This window comes from Sinocyclocheilus anshuiensis, unplaced genomic scaffold (assembly GCF_001515605.1).
Source record: "Sinocyclocheilus anshuiensis isolate Anshui unplaced genomic scaffold, SAMN03320099.WGS_v1.1 scaffold1054, whole genome shotgun sequence".
Classification (NCBI taxonomy): domain Eukaryota; kingdom Metazoa; phylum Chordata; class Actinopteri; order Cypriniformes; family Cyprinidae; genus Sinocyclocheilus; species Sinocyclocheilus anshuiensis.
In genome coordinates, this window is record NW_015536544.1 from 854761 (window position 1) to 872316 (window position 17556).

Below are 17556 nucleotides of genomic sequence, written 5' to 3' on the forward strand. Positions count from 1 at the left end.
TAATTAGGTACTAACCCTGAACTAGGGTGACCATACGTGCCATTTTCCCAGGACGCATCCTGGCCAGGATTTCTATATTGCCTAAAATATCTAGGTTTTGGCTTTGTTTGCGTGTGCAGACCGATCGGTGTATGACATCAAAATACCTCGAGAGCATTTTGAAAGCATAAGGAACCGTCTGTATGGTATTTTGATGTCATACACCGATCAGTCTGCACACGCAAACAAAGCCAAAACCTAGATATTTTAGGCAATATAGAAATCCTGGCCAGGATGCGTCCTGGGAAAATGGCACGTATGGTCACCCTAAATTAACCACACCTTAACAGGCTAAAAGACATACTAGAAACTTCCAGGCAGGTGTGTTGAGGCAAGTTGAAGCTAAACTCTGCAGGACAGTGGTCCTCCAGGACCGAGTTTGGACACCCTTGCTGCATGTTATTAAAATAAAATAAAAATATAATAAAACTGTTCCTTTAAGAAAAAAATGACCTTGTCTTTGTAATCAGCACTAGCCCCCCAAAGCACAGCTCCAGAAGCTCCTAGAGCTGCACTCTCACCTATACTGCTGACCAAGTCAATCTAGAGAGAAACAGACAGCATATTACTGCAAGAAACCTACATGGCCGAGACCAGTGGTTTCCTAGAGTACCCTCAACACTGTGCATTCTGCATGTATCCTTTGACACACTCATTTCAGGTCTTGGAGCAGGGGTGTCAAACTCCACAGTCCTACAGAGTTTAGTTCCAATTCTGCTCAAACACACATTCTTGTTGCTTTCAAATAACCCTGAAGGACTTGATTAGCTGGATCGAGTGTGTTTAATTAAGGTTTAAAGTGCCCCTAGTATGCCATTTTGAATATTGCCTTTCATGCAGTGTGTAACATAGCTGTATGTGAATGTAAATGCAAAGTTGTAAAGCTGAAAGTGAACGATAATTAAAGTTATAGTCTCCCAAACAATGTTCTACATTGGCTGGTGCAAACAACTTGACCCAAGTATATAGGCCTGAACATGTACTTTCCTGTGAAAGTAATTTTGTTTTATTTTCATTTCCAAAAGATGAGGCTGCAAAAAAATCTGTGGTTAAAATTCATTTTTGTGCATCACAGCAGTACATCCCCAATCCTTTTTTGTGTTCCAGTCATTTTACTGATGACTGCTTCTCTAATCTCAATGGCGTATCGTTTCCTACACGCGCTCTATGCGGTAGACCAATCACAACAGACTGGGCCATCTGACCAATCAAAGCAGAGTAGGCTCATGGAAAGGAGGGGTTTAGAGAGGGGTTTTGAGAATTTTTGGAAAATGAGGTGAAATTAAATGTATATTTTGAGAAAATGAAAGCATTTTTTTTGACCTTGCATGCATGTAAACCTATTGTAGGAGACTCCCAAAACAATATTAGAAACCTTAAAAATGGCAAAATAGGGTCACTTTAAGCTAAACTCTGCATGGCTGTGGCCCTGCAGGAAGTGAGTTTGACACCCCTGTCTTGGAGTGCCAACTAATGAGCTGATGAGTTGAATCCAGGTTGGGAACTACTGGCCTGGCCTAGACTAGGGCTACGTTCCGGTTCATTTTTTTATGCCCTTCCCTCGCTAACTTCCCTCCGTCTCATTGAATTGGATGTGCATCATTGATTACGTTGAACGAGTGCCGACTAATGGCGGAACACTTGCAATAGGCTGAATTGGATCGTCCTAAGCCCTTGAACATTTAGAATCTGCTATAGAGTTGATTTATTATTTAAATTTTTTTCCCCTTAAGAATTTGTTTGATGTAGCATGCATATATAGATAGGTGTGGTTGGGCTGTTTTAAATATATATTTAAAAAATCATTTATATATAATAGAGTTGTTTTGCGGGTGGGGATAAATTAAAAGCGATCAGTGGTGATGTCACAATTGTGATGCATTGTGGTCTATGGAGTAGCCTGAAGTGCAAAAAGTGAAGTGGAGCGCAGCCCCAACTGTAATGTAAAATATAGTGGAGGGGCCATTGGGGCTGCTTTGCTGCCTCAGGGCCTGGACAGCTTGCTATAATCGATGGCGAAATGAATTCCCAAGGTGATTGGGACATTTTGCAGGAAAATATTATTCCATCTGTCTGCCAGTTGAAGCTCAACAGAAGTTGAGTAATGTGACCACAATAATCCAAAGAGGGAGGCTCTACAATTTATTAAATCACATATATTTTCCACCCTGCACTGTAAATGTTTACATGGTGTGTTTGATAAAGGGATGAAAATGTAAAAATGTAAATTGTTGTACATGTGGCTTAGTTGAAGATCAGTTCAAATTGTATGACAAATTGTTGAAGAAATTTGGGCAAAGACAAAGGATTTGCAAAATGTTTCCTTTAATGCATTCCAAGAAAATTCTGACATTGAGAATCAAGACCAGGTTACAATCCTTTATTTGCAGTGCATCATGAGTCAAGCAACAATTGTCTTCATCGAGTATTTGATTAATTAATGGTAACCTATGCTTAATGTACAAAAAATCAAGTAATGAATTACACATTGCATTAGTGTTGTCAAAAGACCCGGTATTTCGGTACCAAGTCGGTACTAAAAAAATGAAAACGTTAAGGTACCAGGTTTTCTTAAGTACCGGTGGTACCGAGTACCCGGTCAACCCGGTCCTTGATGCGCTATCAGAAAGCTATCCTCTTCCAGTGTTGCCAAGTCCGCAGTTTTCCCATGGAATTGGGCTGCTTAACACTGTTGCCGCGGGTTGTTTTTCATGTTGGGTTGAAAAACGACCCCATTAACGTGATATTTAGCCCCTGGAATGCGAATGTTACCAGGGGAACCCCGCCAAAACATACGTATTTTATCCCCGGAACGCGATTTTTAACGGGGACCCCCTCGTTGCATAAATGACTGATTTTGAGATGAATAAAAAATAAATCTTTGGAAATATATTTGGAGAACTTCTGCACTGAGGTAAAAAAAAAAAAACACTGACCAATAATGACGGCTCTGATAATAGTGTCTCATACAAACTACTGTCTACATGCTACAAAATGCAGTATTTTAGAAAAATGTGCATATTGAGTCAAAACAGGTCAGAAAATAGTGATAAAACATGGTCTGATTATCCTTCAACCTGAAACTGGACATGTAAGACAATCTGTAGACCTATATTACAGTTTCTAACAAATTGCAGATTCTGCTAATTAAAAGTATTCAAAGTACTGAAAGATGTTGAGGTATATTACCTTTCTTTGTTTTCAGTATCAATCATTCTGGCTTCATTCAAACAAGAACAAAAAAAGACAGTTTAACGTACAATCATAATGAGTTTTCACACACCACAGCATTCTGTAGTTTAGCAAATGCAAACTTACATGTGTAAACATACATCTTCATAATCTTTGGTTGAGCACACATTTCAGGAATTTGGGGGGAAACAATGAAATGAGCTATTTTGTATTTTAATGAAATTCAGCTAGCTTCAACTCTGGTTGTGTCCACTGAGTTTTCTCATCATTAATATGATGATTACAATGCTTTATTCTAGTGTGCAATTTTGATAAAAGCTTAAAATATGATGAAAGATATAATGATTAATTGTTTATAATGGTATAACGACAAACTTGTCATGTTGGCATTTGTACTGTATTTTATACATTTGTACTGTATTTTACAAATGTACTTTATACAATGTTCAATAAGATGAGAACAGTAACATCTGAACATGTTTTGTGATTCTATCTGTTTTCCCTTTTTTTTTTGAGAAAATTATAAACTGAGGTGCATATATTTTATATGATTTAAACCATTAGGCTAAGGATTATTTTGACCCACTAGCACAAGTCACTTCAAATAATGATTAATTGATATAGTCTATAATTATTTTAAGTTTAGCTACTTGGTATTTAGCTATTTTGACAAATATAACATTTGGCCAGTTTAGATTATAAAGCTTGACATGTGTATATAATATGTGGATCTTACCTCATTTAGGTAAGTTTTGAATACCAAGCGCTCCCTGACTTTGAAGTGCTCTGATAGCAAGTATTGTTGTAAGTGATAAGCTTGCTAATTTATGTCACGGGAAGCATCTTGGTTTCAGTGCTTTGTAAAAACAAACTGCATAGATTTAACCTTTCCTGTCAGAATTTTGTTTTTTACAAGTTAACAATCATCGAGCATTCATCCAGAACAGACTGAAGATTGTGCAAACAAGGCTTGCATCTAATCTACATTAGCATACAGCACCATTGTAACAATTATAATTTTTCAGTATTGCAAAATCACAAACATTAAAACCTGACTGAGTGATGATGTGCCAAAGTGGCTCTTTAGCCACTTTTCATTAAAGGTGAAGTGTGTAATTTTTCTAATCTGAGATTTGAGTTTTTCTGGTTGGTCGGTAAGTGTCAGAAGTCTGTCTGAAGGACTTTTATTTTGACAGCACTAACATGCAGGAGCTCCTGTTCTCTGTCTTCTCTGTTCACTGTCTTAGTGTAACAGTTCTATCTAATAAATTATTAGACAGAAATAAATTATGCAGAAAAAATATATATATTTTTTATCCTGTTCAAATTTTTTCATATTGATTAATTTACAAACTATTAATTTCTAATTTAGTAAATATTATGCAAAAAATAAATGTAAATGATGAGTTATTTGGTATCTTTAAATCAAATTCTCATATCATATATATTTATCAGCCATTGGCCACCTTGCTCTCTAAGATACCAGCGTTGCCTATCAAAAATCCATTTTGGTTGACCACTAGCGTAAATTTTGGCTCTGTAGCATTTTCAAAACATTTCTCTGTTTGTATGTGAATCTGGCCAGCTAAACATGCCAACAGTGGCTTAACAAATTATGTGAGTTTGGGGGGGGGGATTGGGCTGGCTATCTGTTTGTTTAACCAATAGAAGACAGGAGGAGTGTTTGGGAAACCTGTTTGAAAATGATTATTGTTGTTTTGGCAGTTCCATCCGATGATGTTAGTGGTGCAGAAAATACACACTTCACCTCTAAATAGAACTGAAGTTCAACAAGAGGAGAAGAGCAGTCAGGATGAAGGCGTTTTGTAAAGGCACAGCAGTATCCCTTATGTCTTGGTAGTCCTCTGATTCCTTCTTTTTCTCCTCCTCCTCCACATCCTCTTTTATCATGTTGTCCTCCTCTGTCTCCTCCGGCTCTATGCTATCACAGCGCTCTCCCTCATACCCCTGGTAACAGTGACAGCGGAACCTGTCGGCCAGCATCTGGCGCTCGTTCTTAGTTTGCTGTCCGATCACGGTGAAGGTGCCATTCCAATTAGACAGGATCCGATAGTTGCCGCGGCTCAGGTGCAGGTAGTGTGGTGCCTGTGGGTCTCTACGGACACAGCGACCATTGGTCTGACACAGTAAGTCGCTACAAATTTCTGCTGCCTGCGTAACGTTAGTGATGTATTGACCCAGTCTATAGTTCAGAAATGCCTTCACTTTGGAACAATTGTGCTGAGGGGACACAGGAAGTTACAGTAAGTTAAAACTGTGGCATTAAACTACAGGAAACCTAGTGCAAACTTTTCTTTGTTTATTAATGCATTCTGTATTGAACCAGAAATCAATGTAAATGTCACATTGTATTACGATCATTGTATCTGGTGACCTTTAGCATTTTGCTACAGAAAATATCTATAACAGGGGTTTTCAAACTTTTTGATTCTATGAACCCCAAAATATGGTGGTCTCCTTAAGAGATTTTTTATTGAAAAACATGGTTCTTGTAACTTCTAGAATCACAAAATTAATTGTGTTTAAATTAATGTACTATATCAATGATTCCAGTTTCTGTTAAAGGGGTCATATGATGCTGCTAAAAAGAACATTATTTGGTGTATTTGGTGTAATGAAATGTGTTTATGGGGTTTAAAGTAAAAAAAACACAAAAAGTGTGAAAACAAGCAGCTTTGTCATAATTACAGCATAAATGTCTAAATTAGCTTAATCACATTTCAAAATTAGCTGTATATTTTGTTATTATTCCGAAACACCTGCCTGCAATTTTCAAGTCATCATGAACACCTTGATTAGCTGGTTTAGGTCGGTGTGTGTGTGTGTGTGTGTGTGTGTGTGTGTGTGTGTGTGATTAGATTTGGAGCTAAAATCTGCAGGACAGTGGGTCTCCATAAGCAGGGTTGAGGACCTCTGCCTTAGGAGGAAAAGCTTGAAAATCCCTTGAAAATCTAGGAATTTTCTCCTTGAAGCAAATTTGCAACTAATAAACACAGCAGTCTTGACCAATGAGACAAGTATCATTGTGGAAGAAGGTACTTATGAACAAATGTCAAGATATTTCAGGTGTAAAAATCTCACCCTTGAAGAAGTAAGGTTAAGATCTCCCCAAATGACAAATCCTGCAGCACCCAAAGCAGCGCTTTCTCCTATTGTATGTATCAAGTCCTTCTGTGAAATGAAAATGGATTACGAAATTAATGTAAATATGTACCATTAAAATGTAAGTTTACTGACAAAGTTTCGTAAAACATTAAATAGTTCTACTGAAATTATTATTATAAGTGTTTTTTTCTGGACCACAAGAGGGAGCTCTTGATTTTTGACTCAAAGTTTGTGTGTAAAGAACAGGGGTGTCCAAACCTGTACCTGGAGGGCCACAGTCCTGCAGGGGTTATCTCCAACCCCAATTAAACACACCTGGACCAGCTAATCAAGGTCTTCAGTGCACTAGAAACCTCCAGGAAAGTGTGTTGGAGCTGGTTGGGCTAAACTCTGCAGGACATTGACCCTCCAGCAATGTTAGAAAATTATGTAAGTGTTATTATCATCATTTGTTTTTGAACATTTAACACTCAGAAGATTCAAACAGAGATTTGTCTTTGGGAAGGTTGACTGCATGTACAATAAAATTGTATCGGGGACTTGTGTATGTTTCTCCAAAGTACATTTTGTTATATTTAGATTTCTGATTGAATATATGTTCCTACCTGGGTCAGAAAAGCCATGGCCTCGTCTCTATACCCCAAGCGTGTGTATACAAATGTAGGCAGCTCATAGGGCAGTGAGGTAAGGGAGGCCAGTCGCAGCGACTCCAGTACCCTGTTCTGTGAGAAGTGCAGGTTGCAAATGCTGTCCATGTGGTCTTTGCGTATAGCGAGGGCTGGGAAGAAGGCAGTGCTGCTGTTCCACAACCAAAACAGCTGGTCATTACGCTGGCTCTCCTGTAGGGGGCATGTGCCGCTGTAGTTGTGTGCATGTACATTGTAATTGTGACAGTCAGGGTAAAGATAAAAACCCCAGAGTCCGTGCGGACGAGTTTGTGTACCGAGCTTCAGCGTGCCCTGCATGAACTCCATAGCACTCTTCTCGAAGCGCAAGCGTGCCAGCTCTTCCACCTGTTCTTCAGTCACATTAAGGTAGGCCTGTGCAATCAGCTCTCGTGAACGCTGTCGGTAAATGTCTTTTTTGTGCCAGTTACGATTCCACTGTGGCCGCCAGAACTCCCAGTCGATCACAGCCAGGCCACGGAAATCTTCAGAAGGGATGAAGTGTGCTATGTCTTTTCGGGCTTTGTGAAGATGTGCTTCAAGGCTGCTGTTCTGAGGTAGGCCTCCGTTGATGGGAACCCCTTGCTCGTTGTAGAAAGGGTAGTAACCCAGGCGGTTGGCATAGAAGATGGTGACATTCTGGCCTGTGTGGACGGCTCGTGGACTGCCCCTGATATGGAAAAGTTCAAGGCTGACGTTGATATTGTGCTTCAACGTACACATATCCAATGGAGCATTCCAGGCTGCCAGGAAAGGCTTGCGGCCCACCAGAGGCAGCTTTGCAGGTTTCTGGCAAAAGGCAGAATGGACCAGGATCAACAGCCAGGAACAGATGATGGCACAGGCTATGGGCACAGTGTGGTGTTGCAAGGCCCCGCAGGGCACACCGGGCATTCTGCTATGTGACTCAGCACAGGCAACTGTCAATCATCCTGTGATGGACAAAAAAAAATGAGGTAAGTAGCACACAGGGTTATGTAATATTTGCACAATAACTGGTACATTTACATTTAACATGATTTATCCAATGCGACTTGCGTTCAAGGTAGATATTTTATCAGTTAATGCACGATTTGAAACCATGAACTTGTTAACCATGATCTCCTGATTTAGCAACTGCTAGCTCGTAAGTTAAACAATAGTTTAAAGTAAATATAAAATGGCATTCGTAAACAAATTAGTTCATGTAGTTGTAGTCAGTGTAAAATGGGATATTCAATTAATCAAAATATAGGATGGGAGTCTGGACTTGATTTTATCAATTGGGAATTGATTGGATTGTGAAAAGTTTCATACCAGAAACTTTAGATACCAGAAATGAGCCAAACATGAATACAAGTTTGTTAAAATAATAGCTAAATAGCTATTTGGTTATCAGCAGACACTGCAACCCAGATGATTTAAGTGAAAAAGTATTTTCAGAGACAGAGAAAATTGTTAAATTATGGAAATCTTATGAGGACAAATATTGTTTCTTAAGAATAACATGCACTGAATTGTTTCAGTAGTGAGTATCAGTTTTTAATTTCATGTTGACTTTAAATGCTTGTCTTAAATTATGTCTTAAATGCATGTTAAAGCTAATTTTAATTTTATTCTAAGTTCAGTGCAAACATTGAATGTTTATTCTTAGCAAGGAAAAGGCAATTATGACTGATTGTAAAGTAAAATTAGGCTAAAATGAAGTAGCTTGTAAAACTGACAATTCTGAAAACTTTGCAACTGAATGAACATATACAGTATAGACAGTCAAGAAATACAAGTATTTTTGTACTGACTCAGTAGATATTGTATAAAATGGTTAAGGTGTTCATCTTTAAGATGGATGTGAGGCCCTTTGTACAAAGTCTTAAGCCAAGTTAACTGCAAAGTAGGGAGAGGTCAAGCATAAACATAACATTTTGTTCTTCAGCTTGGTTTGATTATGAGTCAAATGTTACTTTGGGGGTTGCAGTCATCAGTCAAACCAGCAGTTAACCACAAGGGTAATGGCCAAATCCAGCCACATACTCTCACCAGTGTGGCGCCCACATAGCCATAATCATAGCTGTCCTCGCCAGATGACCTATCTGCATGCTAGAGCATTAAAAGACAAGACAAAGGTAAAGGGGTATGCATGTCATTGCATTAGATATAACCAACTGACATCTGCAAACAAATACTCAACAAATACTTTTCTAACAACTAACACTTTTCTGAGTTATGCAATGATTTTTACCAGCTGGTGTCAAGGTGAATTTTAGTAGATCTGTAAAGTCAGATACTCTCAAGTGTCCAAACACTTTTAGGTCTGCTGCAAAGTACAATATCCTAAACCTCTCATCTGACTTCATCATTACGTGGTGAATTGGGAAAAATGTGAAAATTGTGGTCCAAGTTTGCTTTAAAATGTTACAGGATATTCTTTAGTACTGGATAATCAGGAATCTCTGATTTCTCATAGAATAAGGCATGGAACCAATCATTAGTAACCATGGCAGTTACACATGTATTGGGAGGTTATTAATGCCAGTGTGCTAAATCAGAGGGTGAAAAATGAGGTATGGCGTGGAATGTTGCGGATGAAGGCAAATTGTGGAGCCCCGTGGTGGTTGTGTTATTGAGTGGAAAGAGCTTGGCTGAGAGTGCCGTAGCTCCTTTTTCCCCTAGGACTGGCGCCGGGCCCGTGCCATGAGGGGGAAGAATTAAACCACTTCCTGCATAATAAGACCTCTGCTTTGCAGCGAGCTTTACAGATGATCTTCACGGCATTTGTGCATAGAATACATTCAAACACTGATCATGTATAAAAGGCTTTACTTACAATGCTGTAATCCAGAACGGGCTTGTGACAGAGGTTGTTAAAAACGGAGAAGAGGAAGGATCCCACATGTGATTATGTCTAAGTATGCGAGAGAATTCAAGTGGGGGGAATGAATAAAACTTACCACAAAGCTTTAGGGTTAGCCGGCCCGTCAATGAAAACACTTTTTTTGACGTGATGAATTTTTCTGAAGAATTTAAGTGATTGTGCCTGTACTTTTATATTTATTTATCTTTGAGCTTCCTCAAACCCTCAGCCCGCTCTGGCAATAATTAAGATACATGTGGCTTAGTGAGAGTGGGAAGAATTAAACCACTTCCTGCATAATAAGACCTCTGCTTTGCAGCGAGCTTTACAGATGATCTTCACGGCATTTGTGCATAGAATACATTCAAACACTGATCATGTATAAAAGGCTTTACTTACAATGCTGTAATCCAGAACGGGCTTGTGACAGAGGTTGTTAAAAACGGAGAAGAGGAAGGATCCCACATGTGATTATGTCTAAGTATGCGAGAGAATTCAAGTGGGGGGAATGAATAAAACTTACCACAAAGCTTTAGGGTTAGCCGGCCCGTCAATGAAAACACTTTTTTTGACGTGATGAATTTTTCTGAAGAATTTAAGTGATTGTGCCTGTACTTTTATATTTATTTATCTTTGAGCTTCCTCAAACCCTCAGCCCGCTCTGGCAATAATTAAGATACATGTGGCTTAGTGAGAGTGGTTTTTACAGAAAACTTTTAGGCGACAGCTTCAGAGAAACCACAAAAGGCATGGAGTCGACCTGATGCTTGGATTTCGACTTCATTCAGTCCCATCCAAATGTGAATTTGATCCAAATTGTACACATAAATATGACGGAGACAGAGAGGTTCCTTGAATCGCCATAAAGGAACCTCAGGGCTCTGAGAATGACGTGAGGCAAGTGTTGCTATTTAATCATTTGTTTGCCTCAAATGAAATAAGATAACATTCTTTAACATCCGTAGCTTTCATTGTCATTACTGATATTTTCCATTTGATCTTTCCTCAGAGTCACTGGAATCCAAGGATCACACACAAAGAGATCACAGATATAAGAGGTCTAATTTGGTTATTTATTGCTGCGTTTAATGCTTAAATGGTAAACAAAACCTTAAAAAGATAATCTTAATCACAGTGGAACTCAAACAGAGTTCTACGTCAGGTTAATCTGAGAGCGTGTTTTGGTTTGAGGTGGCTTGTTTTCTCTTAGGTAGTAAGGATAATAAGTGATCTCTTCAAGATCAAAGAATTGTATTTTGGGCACTGCTGACACGATAAGTAGCTTCTAAAGCTACCTTTGTGTACTGCTGACAATGAAATGGTATAATGACACTACGCTTTTACCATATACCACAAGAGGCCTTCACAGGGATCATGGCCTCCTGGGAAACGTTGACGTTAGAGGCTGTCAATTTCTCCAGCATCATTGGCTGTCACCCAAGAGAAGCATTTTATCCGGGAGTGTGTAATCTCATCTGATTAAATAACTTCAAAATATTTACAGAGCCACTGTTCAAAGACCTCAGTGGTGCTACGGCACATTTCCTGACAGTAAACTTTAAATTAAACCCTTTGAGGAACACATATATTTGGAATGAGCTAATTAGGTTTTCTTTCATTTGATTTCCTTTGCGGAGAGGTCTTGCCCTACAACTTTCCCATTCAAAATAGACACAACACTGTTGAAAATCCCCTTTACACTATTAGTGATATATCTACACTTTAGAATGCATTAATATTAAAATTGTGGTTGATAATTATTTTCATATTTTGACAGATAACCGATAACGGCTCTATACTAATTTTATTTAAAATTTGTATTAAAGGTATATGTAAATGTACAAATTCTTACATTTATTTTGTATTAAATGTATTTTTACTATATTAAAATGTGTACGGTTTATACTGTTTTCAATTTAGGCATAATGTACAGCTTGAAAAATTTACATTTTGAGATTTGCTAAAGATTGCGTTTAACAGTGATTTTTCAACTGTTAGTTTGTTCAAATATTTACATTACATAAGCGTTAAATGATGGCAAATGTAAAAAATACAGGTATTGAGCATGATTAAATGATATCGATAAATTTTAAAACCTCTAATATCGGCTGATAACGCATTTGGTACCCAAGTATTGTGCATCCATATTTAAAGGTCTTCGAAACCCCATGTAAACAAATTTGCCTCTATAGTTTCCTATCGAAAGAGGGCAAATATTGCTCTTTGATAGCTTTATATTTCCAAGACACAGCACATTAAAAAAAAATCACATTTTTCACACAAGTTAACTCAACTCAAAGTATGCTACAACAGTCATTCAAAAACATTCACTGATGTCTGGATACAAAGTATGTGCAGGAAAGAAAACAATGAATTACAGAGTTTACTTAACTCAGAACAACAGACAACAATTTTAGAAATGCTATAAGAAGATGGAATGTGCCTACTTTTGTCATGCACTTTGTTTTGAGAGTGTGCTGATGTCAACTGGGTCATATGAAGTGTGTGTGTATATATACAATTTTGAGTCACAGTAATTAGAAGTCACTCACCTGTAGATCCCACGCCACTGCTTCAGTCACATATGGCTGATGATGCACTACACACACCTCTCTACATCTACAGTACTCTAGAATAGTTTTTCTCTGTCTGCTGAAAAGCCTACCAACTGCTTACTTATATACTGTACACAGCGAAGAGAGAGAGAAACAGAGAGTTTCCTGAAAGGGAGGAGAAAACGACCACAGAGCCACAGCGAGAAAACCACAACACTGCGATTAGAGTAGAGAAGGAGGGAGGGAGGACTCCAGTCTAAATCCCATTGAGTGAGTGTGTACGTGAAAGTACATTTGCTTGAGTGTGTGTGTGCACATTTGATCCTCTAGACACCGTGCACAGCATCTTACCCTCATCCACATCACTCTGCATTAGCTGGGTTCGTCATCCTCCAATCACCTGGCTGTGTTCACAAGGGATTTTAATACACTAGATGCATCCAGGCCTTGTTGAAGCTCCGGGAGCGTTTTTCCTGCTTGAGTTACTGTCCCTTGTGGCCTGAGATTGTCTTGTTTTTGTCTCTTAGTCACTGTCTTTTGTGTAAAGTAGACATTTGCCAAGAAATATAACTAGTGGCTGTAAATAAACACAAAACATTATACATCCAGGGATTAAATGGGGGTGGGGAAACCTAAAATAGGCACCAAACAAGCAAGCAAGCAAATAAATAAATCAAATGAAAACCGCTTTTCCGTTTAGATTCTTCCTCTTTCTCTTAGAGCCATCGTCTACATTTCAATTAAATGTTCATTTTTAAAAAAACTAATAAGTTAGTAACAAAGTTATTATATTGTGATTCCTAAATTCACATTTTAGCATTTAAAATGTCTTGTTTTAGTGTCATATTTGTAGTTTCTGTAGACAAAATAATATTATAGAATTTTAATATTGGCAATGGAAATAATTATTGGCCTGAATTTTAATAACATTGCATCCTTAGCGAATGCACTTGCTAAACAGAGTGGGGGATATAAAAATAAAATAATAATTTTAAAAATAAATAAACTGGATCTTACAGGAAATGGAATGGATTGGCAAACAGACTGGCATTAACTTAACTTTACTTTATTTAATCTCAAGGTGTTTTTCCAACGTAGTTTTGTTGTGAAATGACTCAGTATTATGATGTTCCTGGTCTTTACCATGAGAATTATGCATTTATGTTCACACATTTACATTTTTCCACGCCTAAATACACACATGACCCCAGTTTTGGTTGGAAACGGAATACAATCTAATTGCAAATATCCATGGTGTGATCTCTGGAAGCATTAGTTGCATTCCTATGGCAACCCGTTCTAAATTACCATGTGAAAGTTATAGTCGCCAAACTTTGTTAGCACATTTTTCTCTAAAACATTCCTAATTTAAAGACAGTGCACGAGTCCTGTGGTGCAGCTGTCTCTACATTTATGGGGTTCCTTAAGATCCCTGGCTTGCAACTGAGATAAACAGGGGATGCTGATTATCTTTCTCAAACAAAGTCTGAATTCTCACCGAAACCATTACATCTGGTCTGGAATGGTACTTGTTTTTCTTAAATACTGTAAGTGTGACTATTCAGTTGGTGTCTGGAATCATGATAGAAACTTGCTAGCTCTTGTAGCAATTTTGTGTTGTTATCCGAGCATGAGGAGGTTCTCTTGTTGACAGCCAACAGTCACCAAGTCACCTGCTATGTAAGGCGTTCAGTATAATGATAGGGTTTAGGTCAGTGCGTAGGGGTAGTGGAGGCATGTTGTCTTGGTGTATACAATTTTCAAACTAAAAGCCTTGCAGTCTTCGCTTGTGCATGGTCCCTTTGTTGTATTTGGTTTCATAATAAAAGATACCAATAATGATTGGGTCTGTGATGTATAAGACAGTACAGGAAAAATCTAGCTTAAACATATGAAGTTCTTATACTCATTGTATTCATGTTGGTTTCATATGCATTTGAAAACTTGTATACAGTTTTCAAGAAAAGTTTAATTTAATGACTCTATGGTTACACCACATTTTTAAAGTGATAAAAACATTTTCCTCATCTTGAATGCCTAGACTTATTAACCCAATTAACAAAAGAGCTCTAGATTTTAGATTGGACAGAAAACACCAGCACAAAATGGTTTGACCTGGTCTTTATATGGGAAACGGCTTATTCAGGAAAATAAAATGTCATCATGACTATCCAGGACCACCAACGCACCAAGAAAACTACTTTAGATCCATTGGGTGCCGGATGCTGTGTTCTACCACTGTTCGTCCTCCTCATAGTGCAGTCAAAGTGAAAATGAATTTATTCAAGATGAGTTTATTCAGCGGTGGGAGATGAGGTGGAGGAAGGCTGAGGAGGTTGGCGTGCTTCAATAGAAAACCACATTCCCACAGTTGAGAGCATGAGAAGGTCGTGTTGGGCCAGCACTTTGGATCATTGGAGAGCGGGTTCATTTGCCTGACCTCTTGTGCCTTTAACAAACAGAGCAGATCTATTCCTAGGGTACGACCAGCAGGCTGGTATAGTTTGACTCTGTTTTTTTTTTTGGGGGGGGGTGTAAAGTTGAATTTGAATTTGATTCTTCAAATATTCAATGAGTCATTTTGTCATGTATACTTGAACAGACATGTGAAGACTGTAGCTCGACTAAGCAAAAAAACAATGTAGCTCCATTATAACTGCAAGTGTAAACATACTGAAGTCCAAGAAGTTGCACTTTTTCTAACTATCTGGTCAAACTGAAGATTCAAGGTGTTTCACTGCTGAAACCCTCTGTTTTTACACATTTACTTCCTCTTATTCTGGTCTGGTTTTAATCTGTGTACAGTAGCCTCTGTAGGGCTTTAAACCCTGTGAGATGTTTTAACGTTGAGAAACTGAATCACCACATGTGGCTATTAGATTAGCCTTGAAGGGCTTGATTTGGATCTAAATCTCTAGCTAATAAAAGGAGATGATCAAATTATGATTCTGTAAAGAGTGTTTGGGTGAATGAAAGCTGGAAAGCAAGGTTAATATTGATGCCGAACGAGTGGGTTCTGCAGAACTATAGAGAAACCAGTGAGGTCTAGTCGAGCGCAGTCATCAGATTCCAGACCTCAGGGCTGCTTGCCAGACCAAGTGGTCAGGGAGCTGTTTTTCTGGCAGTGGACCATTCAGGAACATATGCTTCAAGACTCTCCCTCACACATTTGCTTTCTCTCTCCACATAAGAAAGAAAGCTTGCAAATGAGATCTTAGTACCTCAAGTGTTTCTCCTAGACAGCAATAAGTGAAGCAAAGTCACTATTTGATATTCTGTTTATCTTTATCTGCTCGAGAGTTTCAGAAGAGATCTTAACAAGTGTATCAAACAGTTTTTAGATTTGTCTGCAATCAAAAGTCAGAGGTCTTAATTTGAACTTTGAACATTTTTTGACAAATCACTCTAAATTTTAAGATTATCAAAGATAGCCACTTTCATTTGATAGCTTATTGTCTCAGTTGCGTCTAATTGTGTCAATTGCAATATTTAGTTCATACTGTATGTAATTTAGTAAGTATGTAATCAAGCTATAGTGAGTGCTTATTTAATTAAATAAGGATTAAATTAAAGGATTAAAGACACGTTTCGTGTCTTTCAAAGTAGCTTGCGCACAACACTGAAGCCATGTTGTTGGATGAAGCTAAGCTACAATCCTAGGTTTGTTAGTCTGACTTTGCAAAAACTGGACTGATTATATATCAGTCGAACTAAAGCACATGCATGACATTTTATGAATTTTTAAGATGAATTATTGCTTTGTTGTGAAAAAATGGAAGTAGCAGCAGCTTTTCTTTCATATTGTGACATACATCCGAGTGAAACGGATGATTGAAAGAAATATAAGAGACTTGGTTCTATCCATTGATTGTTGATTGGATGGAGACAGATCTGAATGCAAGCCTGAGGTCGAATGTGAGAAAGGGGCTGGGTTTAAGCAGACAAATTGATTGGAAAACCAGCATACATCACCAGAGAGAACGGTGTCATTTCAGTGGTAGATCTGGTTAAGATTTTGATTAAAATTTGAGGCCAAATCAAACTGTTTACAATAAGATTTATAACATGCATTTAGAAAAGAGATAGAATGAATTTTTATTTCATGCACACTTTAAAGTGCATGTAACATAAACTTGCTGAGTTCATGACCTGAACTCTGAAAGTGCATACTTTAAGTAGTAAAATGTTCCTCTGGGAATGGCTGAATGGTTTAAATAGAGTATAATCCTTAGAAGATTACAGTGAGAGAGCATAATGTCAGGGCAGTGAAACTGCAAATGTTCATCTGACATTGACTTGTTACATTGCAAATGGGGAAACAACAGTGGTGTTTTAGTCATTTTGGTTACATCGCATCCAAGATTGGGCTGTGAAACGTGCTAACAAATGGACTGTGTAATGACGATAAAGTGTTTTGTTGTTTTCCCAAGCCTTTCGAAGATTTTTATTCAGACAGTAAGTAAATTACAGCAATTAGCACTGTGTGTTTGTGTGTGTGTGTGTGTTTGTTTTTGTGTGTTTGTGTTTGTGTGTGTGTGTGTGTGTGTGTGTGTGTGTGTGTGTGACACACCCCACGCTCTTGAAGAGTCATGATAATGCTAACAGTGGAAGTGTGTATGGGCTTATGAAAAAATATGCAGTAGTTTTAGTTGGAGCTGTGACGTAGTGGTTTGTGCATGTGCACAGGTAGTTGTGGGTTTGAATTTGACCTGCAACATGTCGTATTACCATTTCTGTTCTTTTACATCTGTCTAAACTGTTGAATAATATAAAGGCAAAAAGCCCAAAAAATAAAGCAGAAAAGTTTGAGTTTTGCACCAGTAATCTCCAAGTTGTCATATATTTATGTTTTGATTGCATTTATATTATGATTGGAGTGTGATTATGTGGACATTGAACACCACATGTCCTTTGGTACAAAACCGCATTTCATCGTTCAGACTGGGAGGTCCGTTTTATTAAACTACAGCTTAGGAAATGCGACGCTACTGTTGATTTAACAGCACTTTAACGTTTGTTGTATCATGAATCTAGTGTTCAGTTTGCTTGTTCAGATGGGGTAGTTTTTATAGTACGAACTTGCTGAGGATGAAGCACTCTTTGAACTGCCCGTCTTAAGGGCAAGCAGGCTGACATGTGATCTGAACCT

At 38.1% G+C, this 17556-nt stretch overlaps 1 protein-coding gene across 4 annotated transcripts; it reads right to left on the bottom strand.

Annotated features, from left to right (window-relative positions):
* Positions 1-4753: 4753 nt before the first annotated feature.
* On the bottom strand, positions 4754-12610 carry LOC107698280 (hyaluronidase-4-like). Of its 4 annotated transcripts, none has more exons than XM_016499245.1 (4): positions 12405-12610; positions 6963-7954; positions 6334-6423; positions 4754-5472 (listed from the first exon to the last, which is right to left on the bottom strand). In XM_016499245.1, exons 2-4 carry the CDS (start codon positions 7914-7916, stop codon positions 5002-5004), a joined length of 1515 nt encoding a protein of 504 aa, XP_016354731.1. In that variant the 5' UTR covers positions 7917-7954; positions 12405-12610; the 3' UTR covers positions 4754-5001. The 4 variants fall into 4 exon arrangements, with proteins under 4 accessions (XP_016354731.1, XP_016354738.1, XP_016354744.1 ...); XM_016499252.1 differs by lacking the exon at positions 12405-12610 and adding an exon at positions 9039-9296; XM_016499258.1 differs by lacking the exon at positions 12405-12610 and adding an exon at positions 8963-9296 and having other exon boundaries at positions 6334-6420.
* Positions 12611-17556: the final 4946 nt, after the last annotated feature.

What these genes read in the sequence shown, in the direction of transcription:
- LOC107698280 (XM_016499245.1), bottom strand. Translation starts at nt 7,916, where the DNA reads ATGCCCGGTGTGCCCTGCGGGGCCTTGCAACACCACACTGTGCCCATA. An exon ending in CCATGGCTTTTCTGACCCAG is followed by an intron (nt 6,424 to 6,962) that starts GTAGGAACATAT and finishes TTCATTTCACAG; the next exon opens with AAGGACTTGATACATACAAT. An exon ending in TTAACCTTACTTCTTCAAGG is followed by an intron (nt 5,473 to 6,333) that starts GTGAGATTTTTA and finishes GTGTCCCCTCAG; the next exon opens with CACAATTGTTCCAAAGTGAA.